The sequence below is a fragment of the Grammomys surdaster genome, unplaced genomic scaffold, assembly GCF_004785775.1.
Source record: "Grammomys surdaster isolate TR1022 unplaced genomic scaffold, NIH_TR_1.0 206, whole genome shotgun sequence".
Lineage (NCBI taxonomy): Eukaryota > Metazoa > Chordata > Mammalia > Rodentia > Muridae > Grammomys > Grammomys surdaster.
The window spans coordinates 5036622-5054580 of record NW_021604651.1 but is presented as its reverse complement, the minus strand read 5'-3'; the positions used below and the strand labels follow the sequence as shown (position 1 = coordinate 5054580).

The 17959-nt window shown below is 43.8% G+C and overlaps 1 protein-coding gene across 2 annotated transcripts in view; it reads right to left on the bottom strand.

Annotated features, from left to right (window-relative positions):
• Rora (RAR related orphan receptor A) overlaps positions 1 to 17959 on the bottom strand; it is a 99855-nt gene that overhangs the window by 30048 nt on the left and 51848 nt on the right. For both annotated transcript variants that reach the window (XM_028771313.1, XM_028771314.1), the window contains exon 2: positions 8934 to 9019. In XM_028771313.1, the coding sequence (XP_028627146.1) occupies positions 8934 to 9019 (86 nt within the window). The remainder of the gene's footprint in view (positions 1 to 8933; positions 9020 to 17959) is intronic.

Sequence of the window (17959 nt, the reverse complement as noted above, 5' to 3'; positions counted from 1 at the left end):
CTACATCACTGTGCAATTTTGCTAGTGCCAAAAGGTATGTCAGAACACTTGAAGTAGCTCCATTCTAGACATGGTGGACTTGAGGAAGGAGTCACCATCATCTACCGCGGGCAGGAGATGCTTGGACTGTGGCACATTACCACCACCTAGTGGCTATATGCTGCCATGCAGCCCTTCAAAATGTGACACCAATAGGCCTTCAGTGCTGGAAGGAAGCTGAAAGATTATCAGGTCCTATAACCTTTAACTGCCGACATTGATAGAATCACCCATGTAGGTTTTGACAATGTACCACAGATCTGTTACCTTTAGAGATACACTTCACGGGAACTCATAAGTCTGAGAAACATGAAGCAGTCTTACTGACATGCCTGCGTAAACATGAGCTGAACGAGGGCACCAATAAGACCTGGTAACACGGGCAGCAGAAGGCCGAAGAGGCTTCAACCTGACACAGAAAGTCACAGACAACCAAAGGATGCTGTGAGAAACAGTCTTCCCCCAGGGAACAGCATATCAGCTGCTTATCTGGTATCAAATGGATAGCCCTTGAAACATGTACACATTGTACAGACTGAGCAGGTTGTGTTTAGGAATATATATGAGTATCTATGAAACAACAATTAATGAAAAGAAAGATTAATTAATTAAAATTATCAGAATTAATTAAATAATTGAATATTAATGAAATTATTGAAATGAAAAATCATTGAAATTAATTGAATAATCAATTAATGAAAGAACGCAAGGAAGGGTATATGGATGGGATGGTCTGGGGTGAGGAAGGGAAATGATGTAATTGTATTATAATCTCAAAAATATAAGAAATAAAGATAATTATGCATGTGTGTCCCTGGGTGTGGACTGTACACTTGAGTGCAGTGTCTGAGAGGCCAGATGAGGGCATCAGATTCCCTAGTTTACAGAGGGTTCTGAGCCACTTGAAGCGGGTGCTGGGAACTAAACTCTGGAAGAAAATACAAGCTCTTAGCTGCTGAGTCATCCCTGGAGCCCTGGGCCGCTTTGTCTTGAAAGTACATTTTTTAGTCTCACTTATGAGAAAACAAAATAGTTATTTGGTTATATATATCACATTTGACCCTTGGGTGGGACTTTCTTCTATTTCCCGGGTTAGGACTGGAGCCAGAGTGTTCACAAGAAAGCTCATAACCTTTATTCAAGAGGTGAATACTAAATGTCAGGAAATTCATTCAATCCAGTTGTTAAGCCTAACCACCACTAAAAAAAAGGATTATTATTTATTATAATGGGTACTGTTGAGTATAATTGGAAGGGTGGCAGCAGTTGGAGATGCTGAAGTATTGGTTATTTCTTCCCGACTCCCCAGCAAGCTGGTGTACTGGGGCGTTTGCAACAGCCTCATGGTAGAATATTTATACCACAGAGACTAGCAAATGCTACACTTTGGGGCTCAGTCGACGGCTACTACTTACGGTGGCTATCTAAACTGAAATGTAATAAAGTGGCCCTGTGCAGACCGAACATGAAACTGTGTCCTAGCTGTGGCCATACAGTTGAGAATAGCGTAGACAAATGGAAGCATTCATCTAGAATTTGAAATTTAGTAAACAGTTTGGCAAAGGTGCTCCCATCTCCATTGACAAAGACGTGGAGTTTCAAATGTGTGTCTCTTGCCTCACTTTCTTACTCGTACATGGAAATGAAACTATCAGTGCAAACTCACGGTGAACCCATAAGCTTTCCACAGCTCCTCTCCTCCATCCAAACCCAGGCACACACTTACTTAGAACATGTCACTGGAGTCACCGTCCCTGCCTACCAGCCCTCAGTGCTTCACCCTCCTGATAACCAGGTGATGGCTGCCCATCCAGGTATCTCTCTCCCCAGACTCAATTCTCCTTCCAAAGTCCTACACAGACCAAGCTAGTTCTTCAAAGGACTTCTGTCCCTGCTATTGCCTGAGAACTCAGAATTTCCTCCCCCACCTCTTCTCTGGGACCTTTTCTGAGCCAGCCCCTCCCAGGCATACCCCTACTCTACCCTCTGGTGCATCATCACTGCCTGCACTGGCTCCTTTGTTCAAAATAGTTAACTCAGATACCTGCTGAATGTGTGGCAGGGTGGGAGTGGGGAAAGAGCCCCAGTAACAGCCATATTCTAAGCACCATTCTAGGTGCTACAGAGGACACCTCATCAACTGTACGTGAAGTAGCCACTTGCATATCTGTTGTATGTTCAGGTTTAAAGTTCAGAGAAATAAAGCTGTATGTTCAAGAGCTTACAGCACGCAGAGGACAGGAGGCACTGGATTTGAGTTCTTGATTCTAGGTGCATATTTTTCCAAAGGCTTGCTTTTTTGGTTAGTGTGCCAAAGGTCAACCGTGGGCATCAATCCCCAGGAGCTGTATCCTTCCCTGCCTCCCTCCCTCTTCCCTTCCTTCCTTTTTTCCTGGCAAGGATTTTTCCCTGGTCCCTATAGCTTAAGAGTTAGGCTAGGCTGGGCTCAGAGATTCTCCGGGGAGTTTGGGCATGTGTTACTGGGGATCAAACTTGTGCAGCAAGCACTTTATCAATGAAGACATCTCCCCAGCTTCAGGTCACAGAAATATGGAGGGCAGATTGAAAAAATAAGCCCCCTACCCACTTCTTAGCTCTGTAGTGGAAGTTACTGATAATAGCCAAAATGAGGGTGACACAGGATCTCAAACGATGCATTTTTACAAAGGTGGGAAAACTAGTTTGCTAGATCCATCTCATAAAAATTTTTTGAACGATCAGTTACTTTTTACATTGGGGTTATTATTGATTTGACTCAAGCATGTGGGCTAGCTTGACACTGAACTGTAGGTGTGGTAGGGGGGTACTCAGGCATCTTGCCCTGGAGTTGGAGGGTCCCTTCTGCTTGGAGCTGCTTCTCCATGAAGCACCGGCTGCAATACTGATCTGATGTTTGGTCTTTTGACAATTTTCACATAATGAATTGATTCCTACAGTTCATTAACATACCCACTTCCACTTCTGTGTACACATATGTCTTAATTAGCTGCTCATTGGCTGTTTAATTACAAGAAAACAGCTGACAGCTGCCTCGCGGAATTCTAATGGCAGACGCGTTGGAATGGCTACACATTTGCTTTTTGACAACCAAGATTTATTCATGACTCTGAGTTATTGTGAGTGCTCCTATGCCTGCCCAAAGCACTGCGTTTTTCAGTTTTACTAAGAATTGAAAATCCAGTAGACTGTACAAGTGGGTTCTATGTCTGCCTCTGCTGAGAAGAGCTGAGTCCTCTATATAAGCAGATGCCCTATGTCCCAATTTTATTTATCCTGGGAGCTTTCTTTTGAGAATGTTTAGGAGGGTGAGGATGAGTGTGGATAGAAAGCGGAGAAGCTGGACATTGGGGTAAAGATGGTAACTGTCAGGTTTACTGAGGGTAAAGATAGGTCACCCACATATTGAAGTCAGAGAGAGACAGTGAGAAAGTGGAAACGGAGTCGAAGCAGAAGCAAGTCTCCTAAGCAGTAAAGGAGGAAAGAGACTCAGGTTCTTTAAAAATCAGGTGGCCTCATTTACACCAGTTAGCTGCTGTACAAAAACCACTCCACCCCCACTCCTAAGGCCACCGGTGCCCAAGCACTTCTCGGGGAAACTTTCTTCCACAGATAATGGCCCACCTCCTCGTGGAACTGTGTGTGGCAGTGAGCTCTGACTGGAAGCTGATATCACCTCATGTGTCCCATTTGTAAATGTGGAGATTGCCAGTGCCTGAGCTCCAACATTCTCAGATCCAGTCCCAGGAAATGCACTCAGCAACCCCAGGAGAACCATCCAGAAATCTAGTACTAAGGCAGGGAGGATTCTACCTACCACACTGTCTGGAACCTAGCTTGCTTGTAAGCTGAGGAGGAGCAGCAGCTACTGAGACACGATGAACAAGCCACTTGTTTTTGTGGCACTGGAGACTCAAGCGGAGGAGCTCCATGTACCTCATCACCTAACACAGAAGACTGGAAGACTCAGGTTGCTGAGGGGTGAAGTGACAGCCTGTCCTTCCCAGCTCTGACTTTTATTTTAAAAGGCTGAGATCTAGTCTAGGACTTAGGGATTTTTAAAGCATTAAAAATAAAAAAATATTGAACATGAAAACATTAATGTTGAAAACCCTACAGAGCCAGCTCAGGGGTTATTGTGACTTTTTACAACTGAATAACAAAAATAGCAGAATTCATGAAGACCTAGTAGGGCCTAAAGGGAATAGCCATAGAGTTTCTTCCCAGCCAAGCACATACAAAGTTCCACACACTTGATGACTACCTCAGTGGGGAGAAAAATATCCATAACACACTCTAAATATTATTTAAAAACCTTCCTACAGTTATTTTACGAGATGCTTGTAAGAAAAGATGATTGTAAATTCCCCAGGGATTGGCTGGAAGAGGAAGTTTCACATAGGACGCCATCTTAGCTAAGTCATTGATGATTAAGTCTCAGACAAGTGAATCAATCATATACGGTAAGTATACTGTGGTTTTAAGTCTGTACAGATATGCAGGTTATATGTATTTTTATGGAGAGCAAAGGGTCTTAAATATGGGAAACCAATTCACTAACCCCAATACTAGACTGTACAATAAACCTAAAAACATAGAAGCAAAGGGCTTAAGGTGAGAGTATGTCCACTCTTGCAAAGTTCCCAGGTTTGGTTTCTGAAGCTTATAACCAAATCTCACTCCAGCTCCAGGGGATCCGATACCCTTTCCTGACTTCCATGGTATCTGCACTTACACATATACCTCTTAAAACAACCTTACAGTTGAAATTGTAGAGACAAAAAGCCTAAAACAGTTATGGATTCGAAAAACATACAAAAAGTAGGTGTCTGTGATGGAAACGCTCCATCGTCAGCTGAGCTGCTGTGAAGTGAGACATGTGGCCGTTGGACCATTTCTCAAAGGTCTAACCACGAGCACAGTTCTCAGCATATTCCTTTATTTACAAGGTGAGGGTAGAGGTTCAGCTTTCCATCTACAGCCCAGGCATAGTTTCTAGGCTTTTCCCTGTCCTTTCCAACCTCTGGTTCCCACTGGCTAGTCATTGTTACCAAGGGTTCAACCAAAATTGGTTCCAGGAGTTCAGAACATCTCTCGACAGAGGGGATCCCTTGCATATTGCTGTTGCACTCTTTCAAAAGAGCAAACAAAGTATTCTCCCATAATAGCATCCTTAAGACATGGTGGAGGGAACCCTTGCTCCCTTCCACTACCCACAGAAAGCAGCACTTAGTCCCTTCCAGCTGGGGTGTATGCCCCTCCCTAAACGCAGTGGATACAACCAAGGTTACCTACGGCAGGTCATTTACCTGTGCCATTTCCCACTATCCTTAATCCTTAGCCCTGGATGCCTCGCTGGCCCCATGTTGGTGCCTATGAAACTGAACCAGGCCCAGATTCCTCTCGTGCCATCAGCAGGATATGGGCATCTGTGAGTCTATACACAGTTATTTCTGCCCAGAACAGGACTCTTCTCTACAGATAAACCACAACTACTTGAGGGAGGATTTAGTTGGTTACACTTTTGGATTCCTTGGAGTGTTTATGGTACGTGGCCCCAAGGGAGAGTTCTAGTATTACTTTTACTATCATGTGCATTGACATGAAAAAGTGCGGATGTCTACAGAAAACAAGACTAGACCATGGATATCCCATTAATAGTACCTTGAGCATTGCCAAGGCATAGAGGAGTTTGGGTAACACCAGCTACCTCTCGGGGGCCTCAAGTGCCTGTTGCCTATGCAAGCCTCTCCTGAGTGTCTGACCTGGGTGCATGTGAGTATTAGCAAGTGGCTTGCTCCCTTACGTAGCATACTGGGGACTGATTGATACCCAGGTAGTCTGGGCGCAGACTCAGAGGCCACCTAGTGCACCGCCCCTGTCTAGGTATGAGCAGAGGGCAAACTGGAAAGAGCCAGAAATAAAGGACGAGTCCTCACAGCTATGGTTTTTGCTTACCTAAGGAACTATATGGAAAAATGATTAATTACTTCAATGATCATGTTCTCTGGTTTCCTTACGGTCAGGTTGATTTTTAGATATACTTACAAAATTGCTAGCTCAGAAATGACTGTGGTGTTTGAATGCCCCCCACTCTCCCCGACTCAAATGTTTGGCTACTTAGTCCCCAGTTGGTGTAAGTGTTTGGGAAGGATTAGGAAGTATGGCCTTGTGAGGATTTGTCATGGTGGGACCATCTCCACCTGGTTAGAATATGGTAATTAATAACAGTGGCAGAAGTCTGTAGACTTCACTGTAACTAGGGGTAAAATGATTCCAGTCAGACTCTACAATATACAACAGGTACCGCATCCCTCAAAATCAAACTTACAATACTGTACAACACTGAATAAATCACTCTCTAGTGGTTTAATGGTGGCCATTTTAGGAAATCACGTGAGCAGACAAGCAGAACCAACACCAGCTGAACCCCATTTCAACATGGAGGTGTTGCGCAGACAGGACTTGGGGAGGGGGTGTCTGGATATACTAGGACAGTAACTGCTGCTAGCCTTACTGTTTGTGTCCTGTGCATGTGTAAATGCATTGGTACTCTGTAAATTCAGGACTTACAGAATAGCCTGTTAGTAATGAACCTGAGGCATAGCATACAAGTCACCCCCACTCTACCCCTGAACTTCATTTTTCTAGATAACACATTGTCAATTCAACACGTAGAACTACAGAGGCACAGCTGATTGACCCGGAGGAAGTGCTGGGCTTCTGGGGCAGGTGCACAGACACCCAGGAGACACGCTATGCATGAAGGCCATGCATGTGGAGGACCATAACAGAGCAAACACTCCTGTAGGGATGAGAGAGGGCCTGGTGCTTCGACCAAGGACATAACTTTGGGGACACAGAGGCTGAAGTTGAGCCAGTTGTCTCGAACAGGTCATTTGCATAGCTAGGTTAGTATCTCAACTTTTTTTCTATATGTGTGGGACATGCAGAGGCCTGAGGAGGACACTGGGTGTCTTCCTCTGTCGCTCTTAATTCCTGAGACAGAGACATTCACTGTTTCAGCTCGGGTGGCTGGCAGGTGAGCTGTGGGGATCTGTCTGGCTCTGCCCCTGTCACTGTCAGGTTACAGTGCACACAGACATGCTCAATGCTAGGTCCTCAGAGCAAGCAGTGTTATGTCCAACCTTCTCTCCACCCTCAAGTATTTCATTCTTAAAATAATTTATTTCAGAGAGGCCAGATTAAGGAAGAAAGGGCACAGTTTTTCCTTCTTTTTTTAAAATCAAGTACTATAAGGTCTTAACCACAGAGATGAATAATTCAAAATTCCCCTCAAGTAACGAGTTCCCCACTTCTGAAAGGTGGGTGGCCTTTTAAAAAAGTACAAAAGGATCTGGTGATGTACAAAAGTCCCATGCTTTGGCCCAGTGAGGTGGCTTAGTGGGTAGATGGACTTGCCACCAAGACTGATGACCTAGGTTCCTAGGACTTAAACAGCAGTGAGAACTGATTCCTGCAAGCTATCCTCTGACCTCCATATGCATGCCATGGTTCCTCCTCTTCCTGTCCCAAACAAATGCACACAATAATTTTAAAAAATCCGTCTTCATTAACCTGCAATCTAGATGATGCATTTACATATTATGTAAATCAGCCAATGATATGATTAGCAGTGAAAGGAATAATTTAAAAAGTGATGAGGCTAATCGCCTCCAAATCTCTCCACCATTATGTACGTATGTCTGCGGGAGATTCTATCTTATGCAATACATTCTAGTTTTCACTAATGGAAAGCAAACCAAGTTCACAGATTTCCCCCAACCCCCAATCTTAACAAGCCTCAGGGCTAATCTGGGTTTGGCTATTACTGTCTCCTAGGCCTTTTGCATCAAATAGCAACTCTCCCACTCATTCTGTGCTATTTTAATCCCGTTTTAGGATTCTTCCCATACAAGCAGAAGCATTTAAAATTTAACCAATGGAAATTTGAATAACAGTTTGGGGGTGTGGTCTTGGATTGATTAAGATAAGCATCTCTGTTTTCCTTTCTCACAGTAAGCCTTTTCTGCATCCAAGGCCACACCATACAAATGGTCACAATAGCAATAATGAAGATGCTATGTGGACTCAAGTGACACTTTCCATGTTACTTATAAGCACCTGTGATTCTTGGACTATCCTTACAGGTGGAAGGGCATGTGTCACGGATACTTTATGGATGAAGTTGAGAGATTAAAAGGCTAAGATGTGGCCAGGTGACACCAGGCATAAAGCTCAGTTCTTTCCATAGCTTAACATCTGAATAGCAACAGAAGCGCTTAGTCACAACCAAGGGAAACTTATAGTAAATACCTCCTCCTGAATCCAGTAATGGGCAGTCCAAGGTCTCTGTGTGTGCATGTACTTTGCAGCAAGGGAGGCCAGAATAGGATGTCAGTGTCCTTCCCCGTAGCTTTCTCCCTGCCTTATTCATGGAAGACAGGGTCTCCCACTGAACCTGGAGCTCACTGCTGCAGCTAGGCTAGCTGGCCAGTAAGCCTCGAGGATCTCTACCCTGGAAGGCTGGGCTAACAGGCACGTGTGGCCATTTCTGGAGTTTTTGCATAGGCATCAGGGGTTTGAATTGAGGTACCGTGTTCTGGCACACGGAATGCTATTCCCCACTGACCCATCAACTCCCTATTCCCAGAGGTATCTCATCAGTGCAATAGACTCTGGTCCCTTGCTCTTGATTCTTCTGGAGTCTTGAAGAAAGGACTAGAGTCTATGTAACTGCTGTAATTACAATTTAACAACACAGTACTGACCGCACCCTGTTGTCATCACTCAGAATCTCAAGTAGTTGAACTTTTAGGTAGGCTGGAAGTGAAAAATAGAAATTGCAAGGATGCCCTGTAACATGAATAGAAACAACAATGATTCAAGCAGCTTACCTTGCAGCCTTCACACGTAATGACACCATAATGGATTCCTGACGATTTGTCTCCACAGATCTTGCATGGAATAATTTCAATTTGAGCTGCAACAGAAGCATGCAACCAGTTAATTACATTTTCTTTTAAACACCTTATAAAAGCGTTCCCCGATCAGCATTTGTATAGTGAAAACTAATAACCTGCTAAACATTATCCTGCATTAACTATTCATTGCTGAACTGTGAGGGTCCCCCTAGAGCCCTGGACTAAATTATGGCTGCTCGTTATATAATAGCTTTCGGGTTATTAAAATGGGTCATTTGAGAAGGTGTTTAAGAGCCCACAAGAAGACTGGAATCAGCATTTCAAAGGCTTCCAGAACTGGAGAGTTCGCAGTTTAGGCCTCAGAGCAAAGCAGACACTAAAACGTGTCCCCTCCCACCGCCATCTCATTTTCCATCATTATTTTTAAAAGGTCATAAATCTGTCTTGGCTGAGCATGTGGCTCTTGACTTGGAGAGAAAAATACACCCCCAAAAAGTCAGGTCTACTTAGGAAAATGATTCAATTCAAAATATTAATAAGTTACGTGTGACAGGAAGAGCGCCTCACTCATCTTTTCAAAGACTTAATGTAGTTGCCATGTGTTCAAAATTAGTTCATCTCCGTACAGCAAACCTTTCAGCCATAAAGTTAATATCCTGCCTGAATTTAATAATGATGAATTTTGACAAACAGAAGAGGTTGCTTCTGAATTTTTTTTATGATGGAAATTGATTTTTTTTTGTGTGCAGCATCCATGTATTTTTATGCAATTGATTATTTAAAGCTGCTTGCCTCTGGAAAACCAAATGATTAAGATATGACACCAAAGTTTTATGTCCTGACCAGGCATATCTCTAAATAGACAGAGTGTATGTCCAATAGAGGTAGAAAAAGTAGAATTGAAACACTGAAATATACAGAATAAAATACATGGGGGGAAGAAGCTCACATTTAACTCATCTCTTAAATCCGGTTTATATGTAAAATCACGGAGACCAAAGCTGATCTGTAATGTTGTCAATGACCCCTCCCCAACTTACCCCCATTTACCTAGAATGCTCTGTTGTGCCACATTTAGATTCCAAAGTTTTCACCACTGGCTACCACCACAGCACATCATCTTCCGAGTTACAGACACAGAATAGCAAATAGAGCCAATTTCATTTTATGCAGTATCTATGTAGCTTTATGCCTCTCATAAAGCAATGGTCTCATCCAAGGATTCTGCTGTGTGATGTATGCAACACACACACACACACACACACACACACACACACACACACACACACAGAGGAACATATGGCCTACTCACTTCTAATAAAATACCATATCCAGGCATATATATTTTCTGCAACCACTGACTTTGGTGCTTGATGCAAAATGATGTAATAACATATCCAAATATACAAAACTACTGAATTAAAACTCATTATAAAGCATGCAGCCTGCTAACTCCCAAGAAGATGAACATAAGTGTTGTGCTGACTTCCAGCTTCTCTAGAAGGATGGTCCTTTCCTATGTATTTTTTCAGCACTGTATCCTATGTTTGTTCATCTAAGATTTGGTTGTGTATGTGTGTAGGTATGTGCATATGACAGTGATGCCTCCAGAGGCCAGAAGAGGGCATCATGTTCCCTGTAGCTGGAGTTTGTCCACCACAGGCGGCAGGAACACAAGTCCTTTCAGAAGAGCAGCAAGGACTCTCAACCAGAGGCATCTCTCCTGTCCAGATTTAGAGACTGTCCAAAATCTCACTCAAATTCTTGGCTGTCATCTGGAGGCCTACTGCCTGTGTAGAATGTCTGGCGGTGTAGCCTCACCTTGCTTGACTTCCTTGAGTCACACAGCATAAGGCCTCATGTTAAGTGCTCCTCTCAATATCTTTGCTAGAGTCATGGGAAAGGCTGTCTTGCAGCACCAGGCACATATGCTCAACACAGTTCAGACAAGTGGCAGAGAGGAAAGGTATCTAAAACGGGCCATCGGCCCACAGTTCCAACCCAGGGTTTTCCAAAATGCACAGACTAGTCTCTAATAAGAACTGGCTGCATCTACCCTGACCTGTGAGGAAGAATAATTAGGCAACACTACTCAGTCCACTTAGTCAACAGAATTTATCTGTGAAATAGAGACAACCCACCAGGAGCTGCCTTCTGCCCACGTACAACTTCAGCCTATCACTGAAATGACACCAGCGGCCCTCTTTAGCCTCTGCAGTGTCAATCAGCACCAGAACCACTTGAGGCACATTGAGCATCACTTCTTCTTAAACCAGGGCTTATCAAGAACCACCTTCAAGGCATAGGGGTTCAGTGGGTAAACCATCAGCCTTGCATGCAGAGGACTGGACTTCCAATCTCCAGCACCCTCCTAAATGCCTGATGGGCATGATGGCCAGTCTGAAACTCCAGTGTCTAGGAGGCAGAGACAAGAGTTTCCCCAGAGCAAGCTGGCTATCCTGACCAACTGAATTGGTGAGTACTGGGTTCAATAAAAGACCATGCTTCCATACAGAAACAAGGTAGAGAATGCTTCAGAAAGACACATGACTGATCCTTTAATCTCCACAGGCATGTACACACAAATACAGCCACACAGATGTAAGACAACAAAATCATCTTTAGTCTGTATTAACGATGGGAGATACATATATCAATTCTGTATACAAATCTAAAGGCTGGTGCCTGGACCCTCTATGGAAACTAATACTTCCTGAATCAGGTAGGGACGTGAATTTTGCTGCTGTGCTCTGGGGAATTAAAACTGAAATGGGGAGTTCAGAGAGTACTCAAAATGCTTTAAAATGGCTCCAGTAATGCTCTAAATTATATACAGGGAGGTCTGGTGCTCTGCTCACGACATGGGGACGGGCTGGAAGTATCATCTCTGCCTTAACACCATCACCTAGGAATGGCTCATGGCCTGGCTGGGGAAGGGCAGTGATTGCGATAGCACAGACTCAGGCGGCTGGTCTGGTACTGCTCAGCTAGGTTGGTGGCCTGAGTCAGGCTTCGTCACCCTTGGTTTTCAGCCTTACGTAAGTTCAGGTCTTTCAGATCTCAAGGCTATCCAAACCCAAGCTGATTGCACAAGTTTACACAGGCCACAAAGCTAAGAATGAATGGTCTCACGTAGACTTGTCTGTCCAAGATGAGGCCATTTCCCTAGACCTTTGTTCCTGAGTCCTGTGCTTAGCCTCAGTGGGCAGTGTAGGCTAAAGAATCAGAATCAGTTAGAACAAGCTTCTCCAGGCACTTCACAGGCAGGGACCGAAGGGTCTCTGTAGAACAAGGTTCAGCTCTTCTGTTTGGCTGGATTAGACTGCTCTGCCAGCTGACCTACTGTATGGCTGTCTTATCTCAGAAGATAATTTCAGCTGTGAATGCTCTTTGGGAGATGAAGAAAATGCACCTGCTCCTACCGCAAGCCCTCTGAATGTCATCTGATCACACGGGTTGACATTGTCACCGCAAACATTTGCTTCCAGGAGCCAGGCACTTACTCACCTCTCTGTTCAATTCCCCAGCATGCAGAAGCCCTCCCCAACCCTACTGCCTTTCAATGGACAGACTCAAATGGATCAGAGAGGGGAAAACCATAGTCTATGCCTCCCAGATATTTCATAAGATGGTCACCAATTTCAGTTTTCATTTCAATAAGAATGATAAAAATCCCTTCACCTCCCCTCCGTCCAGCCTTTCCATTCTCAACCAGGAAGCACTATCTTTTCCAAATATTACTCTTTCAGCACAGATGATGTGTCCTAGCCCCTGTATCTACTACACACATGAACTCAGCCAGCATTCCAAATGCTGTTATCTGTCAGATACCACCGTGGTTGACAATCACATGTACACAGACTAATCTGCAGCACATGTGGATTCCTCCCAGCCAATATCATCGAGCAGTAGACCGCTGGAAGCCAGATGTGGTCGTATGCTTCCAGATCAGCCTCACAGTGAACAATCTTGCTATGGAAACTCATCAGCCCACATCCCTCCCCACCCCCAATCTACTGCTCTTGTGCACTCAAGCCATTCAGGCAGGATCTCCACACTTGCAGAAGCATATTTCTGGAGCTCACAAATGACAGTCTGGGAATGTCAGTGTGCCAATTAATCCACCTGATCCTTGAGCTGGGTGCTCAGTTAGCACTGTTTGCTTTTTATTTCTAATCTATGGGAAAGGCAGACATCGGTTCCTCCTATGGGTGAGAAGACTGTTCAAGAGCAAATGTAGCTCTGGGGCCTGCAGAGGCTCAGAGGAAAAAGGCTTTTGACACCAAATCTGATGACTTGAGTTCAGCCCCTAGGATCCACAAGGTAAAAGAAAAATAACTCCTGCAAGTTGTCCTCTGACCACCGTATGTGTACTATGGGACATTTGTACCTATACACATACAAAGTAATAGATACAATTTCATATCATACCGCTCTGCCAAGCCAAACCATCTGAACAACGAATATCAATGAGTTTGCCTTTGGTACATGATCATTCATGGAAGATCAAGAGACATCACCTCAGTAACTGGGATAAGCCTACATGTTATAGGAAGGAACTCATGTCAGTAGCCTGTTTTGGGAATTACCTGCCTAACATATAACTGAAAGTCACCAATCACATTTTGGGCTACCCTCTCTATTTTGCAGAATTCCAGGTAGACTGCTTGACCTTCTAGTGACTCACCTCAGGTTTACCTGTTCTTAAGCCTAGGCACATGAGTTAACCCCTCTGATCCCAGCTTCCTAGTTGAAGATTTGCAGGTACCGTGTAGGAATGACGGCCCCTCTGAACCTTTTTCATGTGGTCATTTTATACACGCACCCCATTCAGACTCACACCACATGGTTCTTTCAGACTTCACATTTGATAATTCCTAGTTATTTTTACTGTTGTTGTTGATAAAGGGTCCTGCCTTATAGTGGAATGAAATTCTTTTCTCCAGAGTCTAAGCTCTTTGCAAAGTGGGGCTAGAGAAAAGCTGCTTATTTCCTAGGAACTGTGAAAGGCAGCTCCTGCTGGCCGCCACAGCAGCATGGCACACAGCAGCACTTAGCCACAGCCACAGTGCATGTTACAAACAGTAGTGGGATGTAGGAAGTTTTTCTATTGGGTCATAGAAAAAAAAACCCGAATGCAGCATATATGGACTCAGCTCATGCCAATCATCTGTCATTGTAAATCATCTGTGCACCATCCTTTCTTTGTGTTTGTGTGAGTACATGTGAACACATGTATCCGTGTATATATGAAAGCTAATGTTGATGGCTGGTGTCTTCCTTCATGGCTCTCAACCATATTTTTTTTTAAGATGGGGGTTTTCACTGAACCTGGAACTTACCAATATTGCTACCTGGAATCCTCTGTCTCCATTTCCCCGCCCACCTATGTTTTTGTTTGTTTGTTTGTTTGTTTTGTTTTGTTTGTTTGTTTTTTGTTTTGTTTTTTTTTTGTTTTTTGACATGGGCACTAAGTGACTGAACTCAGGTTCTCATGCTTGAGAGGCAAGCACTTTACCAAATGCATTTTCTCCTCAGCATCCACACTATCTTGAATTAGACTACATGTGCTTGGGGTGACTTCTGGCTTGCCAAGAAAACAGTGAGGGGCCAAACCATGGCTGCAATTGTGACAGAACATCTGTCACACATGTGGATGTCTATCAATTTTGCTTGTGTTGTGGGAAAAAAAACCAGCAAAGATCTATTTGGAAAGGAACCTCTCATTTGCACAAATCTGTTAAGGTGTTCTTTTTTTTTTTGTTTTTGTTTTTTTTTCTCCTGGAAGGCTGAGCATGTGGAGGACATTTTTTTTTCCCTGTTACATATTTCTCTAATATTTGAATTTTTTTCACAACCAGCACGTATTACTTTTGTAAGCAGAAAAACCAATAAAGATTAAAAAGAAAAACCCTAAGGCGTTTGATTTTATTTTCAGTCAAATGGCTGAGCCCCTTTGTGGATTAGTCACTTTATTTTATCCCCAGTTTAAAACTGCTGCGGTATTAAAGGCTCCTGCGGCCGCCCCCATGGTGGTGCACAGCAGCTTGGCCCTGGAGTCAAGGCTGGCTGGCCTTCAGCCTCCGAGTTGCTTGGAATGCCTTTGGAAACTCTAGGCTTCTGAAGTCTTAGCCGCTCTTGTTTCAGGACCTCCAAAATCGGTTGTCCAGGTTACACTCTGACTAGGGGAGTCCAGCTGAGAAAGCAGAGGTCCAGGTTTCAACTGGACCTGTGAGTCCTGCTGAGCAGGCCTCTTCTCATTGGTTTGCTTAGTTGAGGTTATTGTTCAGACTATCCCTTCAGAGGTGGCACCCTCATCCATATTGCTATGGCTTGCACAAGTGCTTGGCATAAGTGTACTGCAGGGAAGAAGGGTCAGGAACCCAGTGGTGACTATTTTGCCCCCTTTCCCTGGGAGGACTGACCCACCTTGAGGTTCACTGAACCCTCTCCTTTTTTTATCTCTGTGGTAGGAGGAGAGCAGCCTGTCCCTGTGGACCTGTGACGTGGAATACAGTGTGGCTCCATTCCCTGCCCTGCTTCCCACCATGCGCCATGGTCCAGCTGCACACTCCAAAAACTCATAATCAACTTGTTTTGCCATTGTGTCTACTAAATATATACTACTCAGAATGCGAACTTTCCCCCAGAAGATAGTCTTTTCTTCTCTTGATTTTGGATTCTTTCATGACAGTACTGAAATCATTGCCACACATCACCAAAACAATTAGACCCCTAATTAGGAAAGTCCTACCCCTCAACACCCCCTTCCATAAGCAGTCTCATCGTCATTTTCTGGCAGCACTAACGACAGCACAGAGTTCCAGAGCTCTGTGCGGTTTTCAAAGCTTTTGACCTCATTAGCTTGTTTTGACTTCCATGTGCACAGCATCCCTGAAGGAGAGAACTGTTAGCATTCCCATTCTACAGACAGGGAAGGGAAGCACCAGGAGGGTCACATGAGCTCCTTCATGTTTAAATATCCTGGAGCTTAATGTGTAGGTAGGCAGACAGACAGACTCACAAATAAATATATGTGGTATCTATTTCCTATCTTGGTTTATTATAGATGCTATGGATTTGTTACTAGCTGTCTGCAGCACTCAAGAACAAACACCAGGGAGAAAGAGCTGGAGAGCTATCCAACCAAGAAGAGGTGGTACCAGCCCTGACAACCTGTCATTGGACACTCAACTCCCTAGGTGGCCTCAGGTAAGGCACTTAGACCTCTATTTCCTCCACCTATAAAACGGGAATCCATCTTACCTCCCAGGCAGTGGTGGCATATGAATGCCTTTAACCCTCTTTGAAGATGAAAAAAATCCTATATAAACAGGAAAGCTTTAGGAAGCTTGACATATCATTGGCAAGAACCAGGACGCCATGCCCTCACTGCCCACAATCAGTCCACCACAAAGAATCAAAGTTCATGGTGCTATAATTTGTACTATGAACTAGACATACTGAAGTTTTAAGTCCTTCATTCTTGAGAACTGATGGGTTTGTGCATTGCTATGGTCATATCAACCTGAAAGAAAAAGGCCCTTAAGATGGAAAAGTCATAGCAGTCATTGAGCCACACTACTGAATCAAGGCTATATCAGTCACTTGGGACCACCACTGATGCCATAATGTCTACTTGATAAACACAGTCCATGTTCATGTGATCCCCAGACATCCCAAGGTTTAGTATTAAGTTTTTGTTAATTGACTCAAAAGATGCCCTCCCACCCCCAGTCAAGCTACTTCATTAAAAGGAACAAAGACCTGTACTACTCTGTGCCCTTGAAGACCTAAAATTTACCTAATATAGGAAGGAGTGTGTGTCGATGGGGAGCAAACCTAGGCCCTTGTGGTGCATGCCAGGCAAGCACTCTATGATGGGCCTATGTCCTTGGGCCATGAAGTCACATTGAGGTTTCTTCTAAAGCTTCACAGCTTTTAAAAATATTTTTTAAGACATAATTGTAAATACTCATTAAGCATATATACATACACAGACATACAGATACACATAGACACATCTCTACCTCAAATGACAAAGATTGCAAACTATAATTAAAACTTAGCACAACTGGACAGTTGGAACTTGGACTGCTTTGCATGCAATTTAGATGGAGAAGAGTTAAATTAGTAGGCCAGAACATCCCAGAATGAATTCACAGAAATCTGAGTTAGTTGAGTATACAGGGAGTCTCTGAAGAATAAGGAAGCCAGGCCCACCTTCTTATGTGGTTTTCTGTGAAGATATCGGTAGTCCTGACAATGAGGACAGAACATTAATCCCCTGTGACGTTCCCATCCCAACCAGATTAAGCTTTCCTTGAAAACCTGACTCACATTCCCTGATGCATTTGTGTCTTTGCTGAAAGCCAAATCCAGATGAGCCTGCTCATCTCTAGACAGGGACTCTATCCAGTGAGAAGGGAATCACATTTGCCAGGGAGGAGAGAACTGGAAGGCTTTGATTTTTAAGTCTAAGTTTCTCTCACATTTTCCACCTAAAGTGAGACACAGAATGTCTAAATTTAAAGTAACTGACTCCTTTACCTCTTTTGGTAACTCCCTAGTAACCAACTAAACCTTGAGCAACATGACTTGACCAGCAAGACGTCGATGCTTCCTAAGACATCATTCTGTCATAAACTGGGCCAGATGCTGAGGAACCTCCGCCCCCAGAGGGTGCCACTAAGATGGCAGATACAACCCCTTTCTCCTTGTGTTTCCCCAAATCTTATCCTTCTCAACCATAGCGCACATCTGGGGCCATGGATCTGTGGTCTTAACTGAAATGAGAGACTTAGAAAAAGGCCACTAGATAGTTTGCCAAAACTTCCAGTTGGAATAAGCTTCTTTAAGGATTTTTATAATGAACTTGAAGATTCTAGAATTAAATGTATGTATATATTTCTATATCATGACTGCTTGCTTGATCTCTTTCCTCCTTCCTTCCTTCCTTCCTTCCTTCCTTCCTTCCTTCCTTCCTTCCTTCCTTCCTT